Source organism: Penicillium diatomitis (genome assembly GCF_028827545.1).
Source record: "Penicillium diatomitis strain IBT 30728 chromosome Unknown utg000003l_segment0_segment0, whole genome shotgun sequence".
Taxonomy (NCBI): domain Eukaryota; kingdom Fungi; phylum Ascomycota; class Eurotiomycetes; order Eurotiales; family Aspergillaceae; genus Penicillium; species Penicillium diatomitis.
This window is the reverse complement of record NW_026623175.1, coordinates 2,201,906-2,218,190: the sequence shown is the minus strand read 5'-3', so window position 1 is coordinate 2,218,190 and position 16,285 is coordinate 2,201,906. Positions and strand designations below refer to the sequence as shown.

At 50.5% G+C, this 16,285-nt stretch overlaps 5 protein-coding genes across 5 annotated transcripts; 2 read left to right on the top strand and 3 right to left on the bottom strand.

Annotated features, from left to right (window-relative positions):
- Positions 1-1,669: 1,669 nt before the first annotated feature.
- N7539_002956 (putative extracellular lipase) lies at positions 1,670-3,405 on the top strand (the record flags this gene model as incomplete). Its single annotated transcript, XM_056932559.1, has 2 exons — positions 1,670-2,284; positions 2,374-3,405. The coding sequence occupies 2 exons, from the start codon at positions 1,670-1,672 to the stop codon at positions 3,403-3,405; spliced, it is 1,647 nt and encodes a 548-aa protein (XP_056792518.1).
- Positions 3,406-4,368: 963 nt separating this feature from the next.
- On the bottom strand, positions 4,369-6,764 carry N7539_002955 (polynucleotide adenylyltransferase; the record flags this gene model as incomplete). The annotated part of the gene is made up of 8 exons (XM_056932558.1): positions 4,369-4,452; positions 4,601-4,718; positions 4,787-4,901; positions 4,989-5,616; positions 5,681-5,892; positions 5,957-6,331; positions 6,400-6,548; positions 6,616-6,764. The coding sequence occupies 8 exons, from the start codon at positions 6,762-6,764 to the stop codon at positions 4,369-4,371; spliced, it is 1,830 nt and encodes a 609-aa protein (XP_056792517.1).
- Positions 6,765-7,635: 871 nt separating this feature from the next.
- N7539_002954 (homoserine acetyltransferase family protein) lies at positions 7,636-9,039 on the bottom strand (the record flags this gene model as incomplete). Its single annotated transcript, XM_056932557.1, has 6 exons — positions 7,636-7,733; positions 7,803-7,882; positions 7,950-8,097; positions 8,152-8,261; positions 8,329-8,824; positions 8,895-9,039. 6 exons carry the CDS (start codon positions 9,037-9,039, stop codon positions 7,636-7,638), a joined length of 1,077 nt encoding a protein of 358 aa, XP_056792516.1.
- Positions 9,040-9,616: 577 nt separating this feature from the next.
- Positions 9,617-10,405, bottom strand: N7539_002953 (flavin reductase family protein; the record flags this gene model as incomplete). The annotated part of the gene is made up of 1 exon (XM_056932556.1): positions 9,617-10,405. The coding sequence occupies one exon, from the start codon at positions 10,403-10,405 to the stop codon at positions 9,617-9,619; it is 789 nt and encodes a 262-aa protein (XP_056792515.1).
- Positions 10,406-12,671: 2,266 nt separating this feature from the next.
- Positions 12,672-16,108, top strand: N7539_002952 (fungal specific transcription factor domain-containing protein; the record flags this gene model as incomplete). Its single annotated transcript, XM_056932555.1, has 7 exons — positions 12,672-12,759; positions 12,856-13,245; positions 13,316-13,407; positions 13,463-13,511; positions 13,592-14,691; positions 14,753-15,434; positions 15,525-16,108. The coding sequence occupies 7 exons, from the start codon at positions 12,672-12,674 to the stop codon at positions 16,106-16,108; spliced, it is 2,985 nt and encodes a 994-aa protein (XP_056792514.1).
- Positions 16,109-16,285: the final 177 nt, after the last annotated feature.

Sequence of the window (16,285 nt, the reverse complement as noted above, 5' to 3'; positions counted from 1 at the left end):
ATGTGAACAACGTCTTCCCGTCGTTCTGAGACCAAGAAAGACTGCCTTCAAAATCCTGTCACACTGGATGTTCCTTGTGTGGTTCTGATGTTGACCAAGTCTCGAGCCGAGCACTTGATAATTCCATGGTGATCTGCCAGCACGGCAGATTGTGAGTCTTGAACCCAGCGCCCCTCGTTAAGAGTTGAACCCACTGTTAAAACGCCCGTGCATCCTTACACTCACTTCCAGGTTGGTCCTGGGCAACTTATGCACTTGGTGCCAATTCGGTACAAAAGCTGATGTGTCCTACTCGTTTGTAGGACGGGTGCCCGAATTGCCTCCAGGCTTGCTTCGGGTTTAGTGTAGAGAAGTCTTGTGAAGCAGCAAAGGTTGATACCATTAGAAACATGGAAATTTTAATGAAGTACGTCTTCGTCGCCGTTACGGTCTACAGTCCTGCCACTATACTTTTCGACTGAGGATCACCCGCGTTTCCTACCTGCTCTATCGAAAGTAATCGTGGCAGGACTGTACAATGTGTATATAGTCCAGCCGTAAAGGTGAACACAAGCAGAGCAAAATGCTCATCAAGGTATATGTCCCGAGTACCTAATAATATGGATACCATTCTCCCTTCCGGTAGACGTATCCCACGTGCCGATCTTGTTTTGGGCTTCAACTTACTGAAAATACCAATGGCCCATGCCTGACTGGTGGCGGGGGTTATGTAGAGAACGAGTCAGGTAGTCGTCTCAAAGATATAATCTAATATGCTGAAGCACTTCGCCAATATTCTTTCACCGGAGACCAAACTGGCTCCCTAGATAGGACCTGACCGGCGAGGTTGCTAATCAAACATCCATCGAATGGGCGTCAAGTGTGGATTGAAGCTGAATACCTACGATGGATCTTCCACGCTGTTCGACGGACATTGGAATGACTGCGTATATCTTTGAGATGAATCAATGGCAATTTTGTTATCAACGAGGTCTGCTGAAACTGCGACTTGAGCTGGAATGCTCTGATAACATTCACTTGGAGATCGCCCCGATAAGATCTAATCTTCTGCGCAATGACCTAAATATCCCAAACGCTACCTACTAGCGTCCACTATCTTGGTGGCAGCGTACTGATAGAATGATAGCAAGACTTGATCTAGTCAGACCAGTCGATTGAGAATTGCTCTGTTGTACTTTCTGGTTACAACAGGATATTCTCGACTATTATTCAGGTCTTCCCCGATAGAAGACGAGAGATCTTGTCCATTGAAGTGACTAGGAGCTCGTTCGTTGCCTGCAGGTTCTCGTCAAATGCTACCATGATCACGACAGAGGGATACTTTGCCTTGCTTAATCACTTAGGATCAAGGGAGAATCTCCACTGAGCCGACATTCCTCTCAACAAACATTATCTGGCCATCTCTATCTTCAAATGTGTTGAGTGGTCGAATCACGGCCATCAGACACGGCAGGTCTTCTACGTTCTGGCTCCACCGACTCCACTCGCATGGTTCCCCCGCAAGCTACTTGACTCGACCTTCTCGGACCTACTTTTAGGCCCCGGGGCTAAGGGTCGGTTGCTTCATAGCTGGCATGCTTTCTTTCTCTCCTCACCTTGTCCTCTGATAAAATCAACTCTCGAGATTGCAATCGAGATACTCAGTAGATCTGTGCATCAATTACCTCGCATGGAGATTATGACCTCGACAAACCCTCAACCAAGTGTATTCCTCTCGCAGGGTCGAGTGATCGGCACCCAATTGAATGATTCATTTCCCATCACTCTAGACGCCTTCCTTGGAGTTCCATACGCACAACCACCCACAGGTGACAGACGCTTTAGACCAGCTCAAAAATTATCCCCCTCCAACGACACAATCAACGCCACTCAATATGGACCCATGGCCCCAGGCAAAGCCTTGCTAGCCAGTGGACCCCAGCTCTCGCAAAGCGAGGATTGTCTCACCGCGAACATCTTTCGACCCGCTGGGACTTTGGCGACAGACAGCTTGCCAGTGGCGGTGTATATCCATGGAGGCGCGTTCAATCGCGGATCAGCGAGAATGCACGACACCGCCTCTATGGTCGCATGGTCCGAGGCATCGTTTATCGGTGTCAGCTTTGGCTACCGACTCGGTGCCTTGGGTTTCCTGCCTTCCTCGTTGACGAAGAAAGAAGGGATATTGAATTTGGGGCTTCGTGATCAAGTTCATTTATTGGAATGGGTGCAGGAGAATATTGCTAGATTTGGTGGAGATCCAGCCAACGTGACTTTGTTTGGATTGTCCGCTGGTGCACATTCAGTAGGTTTCTTTCTTTCCTGCCCTCCTGCTATCATGACTGAATCCCACATTATGCCTTCGTTGGACATACACTGATGGACCATAATAAGATTGGACATCACCTTTTGAATTATAAAGAAGGCACTTCCGCTCTTTTTCACCGAGTCATAATGGAATCCGGTGCGCCAACATCACGAGCAATTCGACTTTACAACGCCCAACTCCACGAAGAGCAATTCCAACAGTTCCTCCATGAAGTCGGTTGCCCATCAAATCTAGATGAGGACCAAATCTTCCCCTTCCTACGATCCCTACCCAGCTCAACCCTGATCCATGCCCAAGAGAAAATCTTCGACAAATACAACCCTTCTCTGCGCTGGGCCTTCCAACCCGTCATCGACGACAACCTCATCCCCCGCAGCCCCCTCGAAGCATGGACCTCGGGACTCTGGAACAAAGTCCCCATCATGACGGGCTTTACTACAAACGAAGGATCAATGTACGTGGACAAAAAGATGTCCACCCCGTCACAGTTCCGCACCTTCTGGTCCAATCTCCTTCCGGCGCTGTCCCCCTCGGACTTGGACCAAATCGACCAGCTCTATCCTGATCCAAACGTCAGCCCAACATCCCCTTACACCGAAACCCGCACAGCGCATGGTCTGGGACCCCAGTTCAAAAGGATCGAAGCCGCGTATGCTCATTACGCCTACATTGCGCCCGTCCGTCAGACGGCTGATTTCGCAGCCACACAAGGCGTGCCTGTCTACTTGTATCACTGGGCTCTGCCACGCACGGTCGTGGGTCGCGCCAATCACGGGGACAACATGCTCTACGAAACATTCAGCAAGGAGATCACCGGCATCTCGACCTCCCAAAGAGATCTTTCGGGAACGCTGCATGCGTATGTGACCAGTTTCATTACGCATGGAGATCCCAATGCTATGAGGGGTCGGTTCTCCGAACGGCCGAGCTGGGATGTCTTTGAGCCCGGTGAGCCTTGTGCGATGGTTCTCGGGGAAGGGAACGAGGAGTTAATTGGGGGTCAACCTGCCCCTTCGGCCAAGTTTGTTCGGGACGAGTGGGCGAGAGAAGAGACTAGGTTTTGGTGGTCTAAAGTACATGTCTCTCAGATTGCATGATTGGCTGTCTATACTTGCTGCTGCGGCTGCGCGTATAGATAGAGGCGTAATGATGTCTGTTAAAATAGATGCTAGCTATTGATCGTTCGATGGATATGGGGAGGAAAAAAAAATTTTATATGGCTCGCAAGTCCCTCGAATGTCCTTCGCTTGTACGGATCAGACAGCATCATGTTGGTAAGCAAGTCTGCCCATGCGAAAGACTTCAATGCGGGATTTCTGATATTATTCCAGGACTATCGCAAGAGAATGTGGGACTACGCCATGTGAAAGGCTGACACAAGTAGTCTAAACTCTACACAGCTACAAAAGTAAAAGCACAACCAAGAGCACATAAGATTGAGCCGCACCGCCGGCGCGACAATACCGCTTGATTAAACTACCCTGATTAAAAAGCTGCAGGATCCCTGCCTTTATGAGTACAGTGTGGATGTGTGATGGGAATGGCACGGACCTGTCACCGAAGCCAGGACGTCCTGAGCTGTCTCGGCTCTCAGGTAACATACAGGTGGTGAGCAGACCGGGCGGAAGACCTCACGTAAGGTCAGGAGAATGGCGGCCAGACGAATCGCTCGAACTCTCACCGAGAGAATTACTAGATCTGGTGCGTTCCACTCAAAAGGTGAAGAGAAGAGATAATCTTGAACGTGGTAGAATATGGAAAGTAGACCAACCTTGAGCTCTTGAAAGTTGCGGGGGGTGGGAATCCTCAGCAAGCCTGTGATACGCCGGCTGTGAATATCGCTGGTCGATGAGAAGAGAGGCATGGGAGATAGGGACAACACTTTGTAGTTCGTGCCTCACCTCGGAACAAAAAGTGAGAGTTCAGGCCCGGTTGTGGATGGGAATGAAGTTGAAGTTGGGAGGTTGCTTCCATTGTCGTCGGTATTTGGGGCCAGCCCTCGGATTTACCAGGGAAGGGAAAGTGATCAGTCGCCGTAAACAGCAGAAAAGATCAAACCCTTACGCAGGCGCAGCGTAGTTGGAAAAGCTGCTCGGCGTGATTTGTCGCTTTGGTGCTCCTTGGGAAACATCCAGTGAGGAATCCTAGGCGTGATCTAAGATTAGTGATTCCGGAGATAAAGCGTGAGAGCGAAGATGACAGTTCTTGGAGGAACTTGAGGGGCGTTATCGAAGGTGTCGGCAATATTGCTGGATATGGTGAGATCTTTTTTACTCGATAATCATAACTTACGTGCATCTCGCCAAGCCGACGCTTCTGACCAGCTGCTTCTGACTTTTTGATCACTCTTTTCTTTGGCCGTGTGGGCCGTGTCTCGCCAGGTTGGAACACGTCGTCAGGGAGTTCGAAGCTGAAACTTATTAGAGAACACGATTGCCAAAGAAACTGCTTAGACCGAGATTGTCTCGATGAACATACCTGCGAACGTGCGTAACGGCCAGATCATGGATGTCAGGGATGTAACCTGACCACGACGTGCACGTTGCTTTGAAAATTTGCGAATCGGTGGATATGTCCAGAGAGCGGGACGCACCTAGGGAAGAGTAAGCATGTTTGCACAAAGACGGAGTACGCAACGTCATGTAAAAAAAAAGAAAAAAAATATAGGGTCGAGCCATACCAGGTTCCAACGGTTTCAATTCCAAGCCAATATAGTATGTAGTGGTATACACAGTCTGAGTTGTGCCTTCTGCCTTGGACTCGGGCTGATCTGGTGTTTCTGCTGGCGGTAACACTGCAGCGTTTTCCATTCCGTTTTGCGCCGCAGCTTGATGGGCGGGATCTTTAATCTCGTCCGTGGTTTCTGTTTTGGTTCCCTTTGCTTGATACTTGGTGAACCCGTTCTTGACCTCTTCCAGCTCCTCGGCGTTTGTGACGTGATGAACCCTTTCAAATCCTTTCGGGAAGGGGTGCGCGACAGCAATGACAGGCTTGCGATCGAGAGCTCCGACAAGATGACGGAGCTTGGATTCTACAAGGCCAGACCAGACAGCCTCGTCCTCCTTCGTCTTGCTTGAGGCCGTGATGCTGAGGTAATACTTGTAGTCATTTGTAAAGAACGTATGCCGGGTGAAAAGATCGCTCCATGAGAGTTGCTTAGCAAAGATCTTATCAACAACATCTCCACCTCTCTGAAGTTCACGTAATATCACAGTCTTCGTGGACATTGAGATGTTGTGGGTGGCGCACATGGAGGGATAAGCCGGTGTAATGATGGGCATCAAATGGAACCTGTCACCGTGATAAAGCTGAACCGAGAGTTAGCTTTTGCGTCCAGGTCGTGTCACGGCGTAACTCGAGCAGCAGCCTTACCTTGGGATTCCAGACTTTGATCTGCAGTGGACCTTCTTCAATTTGCTTGAGAAGAACAGGCTGAGGCCACGCCCACTTGTTCATGATCCTAAAGAACTTGCCCACGATGACGGACCCGGTGGCAGCTGGGTACAGTTGGCAAACTCGGGCAACCAACATTGCCCATGCAATACCTCCCGGGAAACCAACGATATTCGCGTAGATGGCGCGACCTATGAAGAGGCACAAGTATAAGCATCAAACCGGTGTCACACAAGTGGCCGGGTCGGGACTCACGCTGGGCCCAGAGCTTGATTGCACGAAGCGCAATTCGGAATGTCTTCTGTTGAGGAACCAGCTCCAGAATTTCGTCTGCCACGCGTGTCCCGTTCAGAGACCGTACCTCTTTCTCGTCCAAGCCTCGAAGATAATCGTTATTCTTAAGATCGAGATTCATCGGTACTGAAGGGATGACCAGGCGGGCGAAGAGAAGATCGATGCTGACGCCGGCGAGCTCCATCTTTATAATCGGTACAAATGCATCCGGCACTGGTGTCATCTTCTCAACGACTCCTTCGGGCGCCATTTGGTAGAGAAGAGGAGGAAAGTCCGCAAAAAAGTCCTCGCTGTTGACGTGCTTTGGGCCAACGATGAGGGTATCGATATCGGATCCTGATCAACAGAAAAAGAAAATCAGCTTGCATTCAACTGTGACTATATGTAGACGTTTCCAAGCTCACCTGGTCCATAGACGCCAAGTCGGTAGCCGCCAAATGTGAAGATCTTGCCTCCCGAGGCCTCAACTGCCGCGGGTGACAGGCCTTTCTTTCGCGATACAATTTTGACGAATTCGAGAGCCACTTTTTGCAAGAGTTGAAGCATTTGAATTCTAGATGATCTGTGATTAGTTCGACTGTTGCGACCTCTTTTCCTCGACAGGAGAAACATTAGCTCACCTGCGTTCGGAGTCAGCAGGCGGCTCAAAGTTGTTTTGCGCCTTGAGCTCCGCGATGAGGTCGTCATTAGCTGCTAGCTCTTCCTGAGTAGGGAGAGCTGCGGAAATTGGAGGCGTGACACCCCATTGCCGTCTTCCAGTCGCTGCCATTATGTATCAACGAACAAAGGGTTAGCGACGAGCTTCGAGTCTGCGATAGGTCCTCGGGCACAGCGCGGAAGGACGATTGATAACTGGAAGAGGCCTCTTCGGGTCGGAGATTTGATGTCCCGGTTCTCGACTTGACAAAGGAGATACGCAAGCGCAAACGAAGAAAAGGTGCCTCTGCGCGATGGTGAGGTGGACAAGATGCAAATTGGGTGCGCGGTTGAGAGTGAATGACGGGTCAAGGATGAGGACCTCAACCACGAAAGATCCATTCCGGGGGTCCACTTCGCCGGCCGGGTACGTTCAAAGGTTCCTTTTCAGGAATGGTGGAATCAACCGGAGGCTTACATACTCGGTCGATCACTCGCCCTGCATGATAGATGCATTTATTGGCAATTTAGTCCTACTGACTCACTGAGTACTGAAGCCTTCCATTTCTACAAACGCCCGTCGAGCGGAATTTCAGCTAGCATCTTATCGCTCAGCTCTGCCAATATGTTTTGGTCTGCGAGAAGGCAGATTCAAAAAAAAAAATAAAAGAAAAGAAAAAAAGGTAAAATAGCTGCAGCATATTCAATACGATAGTACGTAACTCCTCTAATAGCTTTCGGGTTAGTATTGCTTTGATACCTATACCACACAATGTGGAGGTGCAGGTGGTCATATTGGCTTGTTATCAGAAGATTAAGAACTTAGTGGAATCACAGTGGAATCACAGCAGACATTCCTCGATTCACTATTGCGTCTTGCAGTGACTGGCTATTGATATTCACTCTTCTTGAGAGGCAGCTCATCAACGAGCCATCCTGACCCACGTCGGTCTGCGGAGCCATGTCGTGACAACCGATCCGAGATGAAGTGACAATTGTCCGCCTCAGGATGCTTTGCGTGGGTTTGCTGCAAAGAATTCAGCCATCTGTTTGTCCAGCCATGCAACATCTTCCTTGCTGTCACCTGGACCACCAGCCCAGTCTTCAATGGTAAATCAGTACATTTTTCTGTCGAAGGTATATCACAGGCTTATGAGGTCTATGCACTTACGTCCCCAAATGGAAGGAAAGATTCCCAGCGTGCCGACTCCAGGCTTCATGCAAGCGACCTCGTACTCCGAGTCCTCGGGACTGCACAAAGTTTCAGGTCAGTTGTCATCCATGAGTTACTTTTTGTGAGCCATTCGAGATATCATACGGGAAGTATAGGTCAGTCTGGCACGGAAGGACCAGCGTCTTGGCTTTGATCGAGGCCATAGCCTTTTCAAAGTCGCCATTGTAGGGCGCTTGCTGAGATACGTCTCCTAGCTGCCAGGTCCGCATCATCACCAGCAGATTTTCGGGGTCTAAATTTCTGTCAGTAAATACGGAAATCCAACCTCGTCGTCGATTAGGTTTACCCTTGGAGCAGGCCCATGTCTCCCAATGACCTTGCAAGAAGTCTTCAAGGTCTTTATACCCCAGCTTCGTCTCGTACAGCTTGTGGCGGTAGAATGCTTGACTGAAACCCCTGTTGTATGCTTTGTTAGCCCGTGTTATCATCAAATCGGGCGGCGGACGGCGTGTTGGAGGCCTACCATCCGGCATATACTCTTCCCATGGCCTTGAGACCAACTTCCCGGTCTCTGTCACTCCATGCTCGCGACTCCTCGGCGCTTTCCTGCACTCTGTCTTTGCCCGGCCCCGCTGAGCGTGCATTCTTCACCGCTAGGAGGGAAGCTTTGACTCCCTCGATAAAGACCAGATTGTGGAGTGATGTCTTTGCCGAGCCGCAGAATGGAACCGCGATGTCCATGAATTCGGGATACTGTGTCGCCCACTGGTACGTCTGGCCCGCGCCCATCGACCAACCCACCACGGCACGGAGGTGAGTGATGCCGAAGTGTTTGGTCACGAGTTCGTGCTGGGCGCGCACGTTGTCATAGAAAGTGACTGTTGGGAACGGTTTGGGCTGGCTCTGGTTAGAAGGCGATGATGATTGTCCATTGCCGAACAGGGCAGTGATGATGATAAAGTATTCCTTGGGGTTGAGAGTCTTGTCCTCCCCTACGAGCCAGACATTGTCCGCGATGGCTGTCCAGGAAAGATATCAAACGGTCAGAGTTCTGTTCGTACATCTCTTGATTAAATGTTCATAACGTACTTCCTGAGAACCAAGTCGGATACACGATCGCCGGGAGATTGCGGTCCCCGAAGGCCTTGAAAGCGATATGGGCATCTTCGATTTTCCCTCCACTTTGCAACTCCCAGTCTCCGAGCTTGTAGGTTTCAAAGTCTGACTGAGACATGGTCTGAGAAGGATGGCAAGCTTGAATACTGGACAAAGGGTTCATGTGATACAATCAGGTACCACTCGAACGATGCTTTGGAGCTCACCCTGCTCCTTTATACTTTTCGAGCTTCTCCTCATGACCCCGCTTTGGAGATAGTGTACGAGGTACCATGATGTTGTTTCTACCTTCTACCCCGGTTCTCCAACTTCGTGACACAGCTTCTGGGATACCGACCGCTTCGTTTTGGCTGTGTTTGTCATCGAAAGATAGGAGAGGCTACTGAGACTGATTATGTCGTCATTCAAATCGACCCCCAGATCCGAGTGTTGAGATGGGATGCCGTACCTTTCAATAAGCTGAGGGGGCACGACCCCTACGCCTGGCATCCACCTGCACAACACTATTTATTTGTCAGAAAGGATGGGGTCCCGGCAACGCCCGGGTCTTTCCTTCTCCAGCCTCAAAATGGGAGCCGCCGATCTCGACTCTTCGAACAGGTGATTTCTCCCAAAGATAGAGGGTGTTTCATGATATCAATATCCATCAGCGTGGCCATTGGGAATCGCTATCTATATACACTCTGACGTCGCGATCAGGACTCGAATTGCGGGCGAGGAATCTCCATGACATCGGTGGTGCGACCGTAACTGATACCACCCAAGCGACTCATGGGTTTAAGAACGTTCAGGTCGAGAGCACTCTGGTCCTCGTTGATAGCGTCTTCGCGCGCCCAGAACCGGACTCCCTCAATGATAACCAGCACACCACTGGCCTGACCAGGGTTGGCGCGACTTTGGAACTCCTTCACCTCCACCACTTTGCCCTCGATCGCGAACACAGATTCCTTCACACGGGCGGGCTTGACAATTGAGGCCGGGGCCTGGGTCAGACCGGACACCTTCCACTCAGAATAGCCATAGGGCGCGTTGATCGAGGTGGAGTTGGCAGCTTCGAGGAAGTGCTCGGAGATGATGTTGATCACGCATTCCTTGGTTTCGTTCAGGTTCCTCAGGGTGTCCTTTGCTTTTTCCAGAGAGCCGGCGAATCCCACGGTGAACAATGGCGGGTCATGGTTGATCACCTGCGAGTAGCTGAAAGGTGCCAGGTTGGTCGTCTTGCCGTCCGCGGATTGTGTGCTGACCAAGGCAATGGGCCGAGGCACCATCCCGGAGATCAGCAATTTGTAGTTGTTGGCCACGGGACGGCCCTCGGCGTAGGGGTCGATCTCGACGTGGTTCTTCTTGAGAGACTCCCCTCCATCATTGGCACCATCGCCCTGTTTCCACGTGGGGTTGGGCGACTTGGAGACGACCACTTCTTTCTCGTGGTTAAAGTCCGGGCGCGAAGCCTGAACTTGCTCAAAATCAGGGTGGTGGCCCATTCTGGAATAGGTAATACTGAACGATCGAGAGAAGTGAGATAGCGTAGAGGTGCGCTGGAAGTGAGCGAGGCTATAACATTAGGATTTTATCCAGTCAGTCTGACTTGCTCTGAATGTGGTGAACCTGCGCGAACAAGCACGCCGGGGGGGGGGGGTCTACCGGGAATCCAATCGTGGCCCCGTTGGTATTCCTAGTACTTACCGAGGTCTGACAGAAATTTGAGAGCCGACACGCAACGTTCTTGTCAGAGAGTGCATTCAAATATGTGTGAACCCAAGGTCCAATTGATGCAGAAATGTACAGCCGGTCTGCAATCCTGGAATTGTGTAAGATGGATTATGGAGTTGCCGATAAGCTGAGGAACGTCATCGCAGCCAAAGTCATCCCGCATCTCCCGTAAGTTATTACCAATCCAAGCGTGGGGCCCGAGGAAGTGCCACAGCGATCGCCGATTTCAAGACCGATTGTTGTTGTCGCCACCGCATTGCAGTAGGACATGACCACTTATAGTCAATCCTACAGTCAAGGCTGGCATCGCAATCTAATTTCATGTATTCATGTTGCCGTGGTCACATGATCAGCTGCTCCAGAATGATAGTGCGATTTATTTCAATCCGATAGGTAAGCTTGCCGAAGGGTTTGAAAGGATTTCAACCGTCAATTGGATGATCAAGGCTACATTTGATCTGTTGAGATGTGTGCATCTTGAACCGGGGGTACTCGTCTTCCAAGCACGTGGGCAGAGCACGCTTGAGAACAGTTCCTTGGTACAAATTGGGGTCGTGTTCGGATCAAGTACTGTACAATGTACATAAGTTAGTATATACTACAGACATACTGACATCGATTACCACCTGTGGGGATGGAGTCGCCGGCCGACTTGAATCTTTGATGGGATCAAAATCGAAGCTTATTTGTGCTGTATGCAGGTCACTAGTCTGGGCGTATGTGCATCGGATCTGCATATGCCAACCCGTTGGAAATGGAGACATTTGGAACCTTCTGAAAGGACTTGAGTACCTAGAGTTCAACCTGATGTCCGCAACTCCGGGCATATCTACCACGGTTTCAAGCTCGGGAAATCCAACTTTTCGATGTCGACGTTAACGTGGCTCTCGCCAGGTATGCTCTGATTACCTACCTGGCACGGATGGAGGTATGGGCGCGGAGATAGAGGGAGGGATTTGAGCGACAGATCTATGAGTTGTACCTTTCACGAATAGATTGTTAGGTACTGAGGTGATAGCTTCGATCCAGTATGCGGGATTCAAGTTCGCCAGTCAATGGGATAAGAATATTCATTCCGAGCCCGTCCGGGCATCCATTCCCTCAGACGCAAGTGGAGTCAAACTGGCCGCCTGGATGTTCGGAGTACATACTACATAATGTAAGTGATAGCCACCTGAGACGAGGTAGTACTGTAAGCTCTAGCAAGCAGATTGAGGTATCCAATTTATACCTCAGACGGGACGCGTCTTGCCCGTGATTATCTCGGTCTTTGTCAAAAGTTTATCTGCATCACTGGGTTCTCACTGCCCTTAGTCTCATCTGTCGTATAAATTGTCCTTTGCAGATCGAAATTGCATATAGTAGGTCTGGGACCCGAGGTCGTGGATAGGACTTTCAGAAATAGGAGTCAACCAGCCTCGCTGTCAATCGAAGTAGGAAGTGAGCTTCCCCACACTGGGACTCCCCGGTGGCGCGGCGTTGAATTGCTCAAAAAAGAATTTCGACCACCTGACCTCCCCCGTAATGTCACGGCGCCTGTCCCTCGTTGACTCTCTTCCAAGCCGCTACCCCCTATTGTACTTTCCACTCGAGATTGAGAGGAATAGTCACTTGCACTCGGTTGCTTATGCGCTTTGCCCCGCGATTGCTTCTCGCGTCCAGTATCTTTCCCGCACATTTACCGGTCGGCCTGGCCTGTTCCCCACGCATCTCCATTTCTCCTCACTACGCTTGAAACAATATCGCGCCCTCTGGAAGTTTATCGACCAGGACCTGTCACCTTTCTATGATCTTCTGTCATCCACTGATGACTTCAACCTAGCGTTTCATTCATCGGTCGAATGTTTCTCCCGCGGGCTTGACAGCCGCAAAATACTCCGCGTGTCCCTGTGATCCCTCGAGCACGACCTTGACAACGCTCCTTCGAGTCATCCTTGTCCCCACACGATCAGCGTTTGACAATTTGAGACCTGATGGAGTAAGGGTCGTGGACAAGAAAGTCGCTCGTCATGAGCCCGTCGCCTCCAAAGAAAAAGAATGACGGTCAAGTGTCTGCGCCTCGTCAGATCCGGTTCGTCTCTGCCGACGGGCAACCCCAGACCAAGCGTCGAAGAGTCAACGCCGCGTGAGTGACATGCGCATCAGGTATTAATGTTGAATGTTAATTGAGGCAAGCTTTCTGACACGTGCGCAAACTCGGTAGCTGCTTAACATGCCGCAGGCGCAAAATTCGATGCTCGGGCGAGCAACCAGGTAAATGAGATAAGGATGCGCCGGGGAACTGGCCTTGAGAATCCCTCCGCTTACGCCATCGCGACAGTGTGTAAGACTTGCTTTGAGAACAAGCACGCGTGCCTCGGATACAATGATACACCATCGCATCCTCGAGCGTCGGCGGATCTTGCAGCACGGTCTGAGGCAGTCCCCTCTGGCCCCCAAAGTAAGGCTCAGCGCCAATCTACAGCCGCCAAAAGCTGTTCGCCGGAACCCAGCCGAATCAAGGCACCTGAAGGCGTGCCTGATCGGTCCTCTCGTACAAGCAAGGTTGTCTCGACATCTCCTGCGAACAAAGATGTGGATGCCATCGACATGGGCAAGAGTCCAGAAAGCGGTACGTTGACAGTGATCTGTCACTTGTTCGCCGCACCGTGTGCTGATCGAAGTGGACTTGGTTTTCACAGGCCGGACATCCATGGGTTCAAGCAGCTGTACACACGTACCGTACTTTCGCTATTTTGGTCCGACTGCAATCGTGCCAGGTTTCAAGCAAATGGTGAGATCGCTGGAACATCTTATGGATTATCGTTCAAACCTGACGCACGCTCCAGGTTGTTCAAGTTCGAGGTTCGCGGAAGAGTAATGCTTCCATGTCGTCAGGTGTGTGTTGAAGCAGGCCCATGAGCTTCGCCTGCAACGCCTGCAAGCTCCCCCCATGAGAGAACTAACCATGAATGTAGAGTCGATGTCTCCACTGCGAAGCCCAAAGCAGCCCCACAAAGTGGTGTCCACTATGGAGACAACACTTGCCCCACGGGTTGATAGCGACACCAACACAATCCCATTCTATGACCGAGATGACATTCTGCCTGTGTCAAATTTGGTGTCACACTTGTGTGACTTATTTTTCACCCATTTGGGTTGCAATTTTCCATTCCTACAACGAGATCGCTTTCTTTCAGATTTGGGAGGTAAAAAAGTCGAGTCGATGTTGGTTGACGCTGTATGTGCTCTTGCGGCCCGGTTTTCTCAGCATCCATTACTTGGCCATCCGCAGGCGCCCTCGATTGATGGCTCCGAGCCACCAGTAAATGCAGATCTTTTTGACCGAGGATTGCCTTTCGCGCATCGAGCCATGAATGCGCTTGTGGACGCGCTCTCCTGTCCGACACTATCAGCCGTTCAAGCGTGTCTTTTGCTGGCATACGAGCAGTTCGGGTCCAACCACGACAGTGGTCTTTGGATGTATCTTGGAATTGCCATTCGTATGGCCCAAGACCTGGGCTTGCAAAAGATACAGGGGCTCAAATACAACTACGGTCAAAGGGGGGTGACCCCCAGTGCCGTTATGACAGGCCATGCAGGTCATCTCACAGAGGAGCAATACGATGATTGGAGCTCTGAATCAAGCGCTGATGCAGCGTCGCCGTCTATGAATGCTGAACGTGCCCATGAACGGGAGAGAGTAGACTCGTTCTGGAGTATCTTCTTCCTCGACCGCGTCATTTCCTCTGGAACAGGCCGACCAGTCACTTTGCGCGATGAAGACATAGAGTTATGCTTCCCCCTCCAGTCAGAGTCTCGGCTACCTAATGGATGGCCGGCACCTTTTCCCCCTCTCATTCGTATAATCCATCTGTATGGCAGGGTAACTGATCTGATCAATGGCATTCGGCACACAAACAACGTCACTGCGGACATGCTCAAGCGTTTGGCCAACATGGAAAGCGACTTGACCGGCATTTATCAACGATTGTCTCCTCGCCTCCATTTCAATGCGGCTAATTTCCAAACATACGTCAAGGCTAAGGAAGGAACTAATTTCATTCTTCTGCATTTTGTAAGTGGCTTCCAAGACCATTCGTGCGCTTCGATCTCCTTCTGATCGTGTCAAACGCCAGTGGTTCCACACCTTGATTGTCCTTCTTCATCAGCCTACTCTGCTCCACTCTTTCGGTGGCTCAATACAGCATCTCTACCCAAATAGTCGAGAACTCTCAATGTCATCGGCCAAGACGATTGCCGACATACTATCCTTTTCAGAGTTAGTAGATGGAAAGAGCTTTATTGGCAACCCTTTCACCAGTCAGCCAATGTACATTGCAGCATGTGCCTTCTTGATGGAGAGCGCGTATTACTCGTCACCTTCGTCACGAGCAGCCTCGCCTGCACGCACTCAAGCTCTGCTTACTGGAAAGTCCAGTGAGTTCACAGCACCTTCGTGGGAAGCTCCGTTGATTCCCCAGCGCAACTCAGCAGCGAAACATACCCTCTTGGCGACGGCCGCGAAAGAGAATTACCAGCGCTGTTACAAAGCCCTTCAAGCTCTCGACATGTATTGGAAAGGCACAAGGTACATTCTGACTGTGCTCGACCAAAAGGCCAAAGGCATTGTTGATCCACTTCTCTACACCGCCGAGGAAATGGAACATACTGTGGAAACAGCCTCGCCCGAGCATGCCGGATCCGACCCAGGAAAAGCAAGAAACCCCTGTCATCTTTCACCAGAAACCCGCGGGGTATCGCACAGGCTTGGTGATAACACTAGCCAGCATCCGGCGTCCAATATCGATTCATCTCAGGGTGTGTTTCACTTCCTTTTTGTTACTCTTTTTGCCCCGGCTATCTTCTCAATCGATTGTTTGTGCGAGTCTAACTTTGCAAACTGAATAGCGATTGGCTGGGCTTTGACCGGAGCAACCAATTCATCACAGCCGAATCTCAGTTTACTCTATCAAACGCCGTCTAATCAAGTCGAATCGGCGTCTGGAAGAACCCTTGGTGATTCCCAGTACAACCATGGCTTCGTTTCAGCCAGAGCGGATCAGTCCACGTCCAGCCTGCCTGCATCTCACGGACATATCGGGTCGACTTGGTCACGAAACAACCCCTCGGGTTACTTTCAAGGAATGGACTCGGTGTATGCCGCATCAACTGAGCCATCTTCAACGTCTCGCTATAGTGCTTCTATGCCAGTCACGCAAATCCCAGGCAATGGCTACCCTTTGCCTAGCCCACAACTCCAGCAAGCACAAGAATCCTTTCACAATCATAGCCCTCGTGCCGGTCTTACTGCGCGGGATACTCAAAAAGACTCGATGATCATCGAAAGTCATGAAGTTGACATGAATGATCTACAGCAGCAAGAGTCGTTTCCATTTACAAGCAGTGAAATCCTGCCGTGGCTAGAATATCTTCCACAGGATGTTCTCAGCTTCTTCGGTGATGCGCAGAGTTATCCGAATGATGGTCTGTGATTCTCTTGCTCGTTCTCTTCAGTGATACCCAATTTTTTCTTATCTGTTGAAAATCTCTGTACATAATACATATGTTTCCCCTGTCATATCTGCCCTGCTTGGTGATTGTATCATCCATGACGGTGCCAGCCTTAGCATTGCTGTTTCAGCCCCTCATGAGTTGGGTTGTGGTCAAAT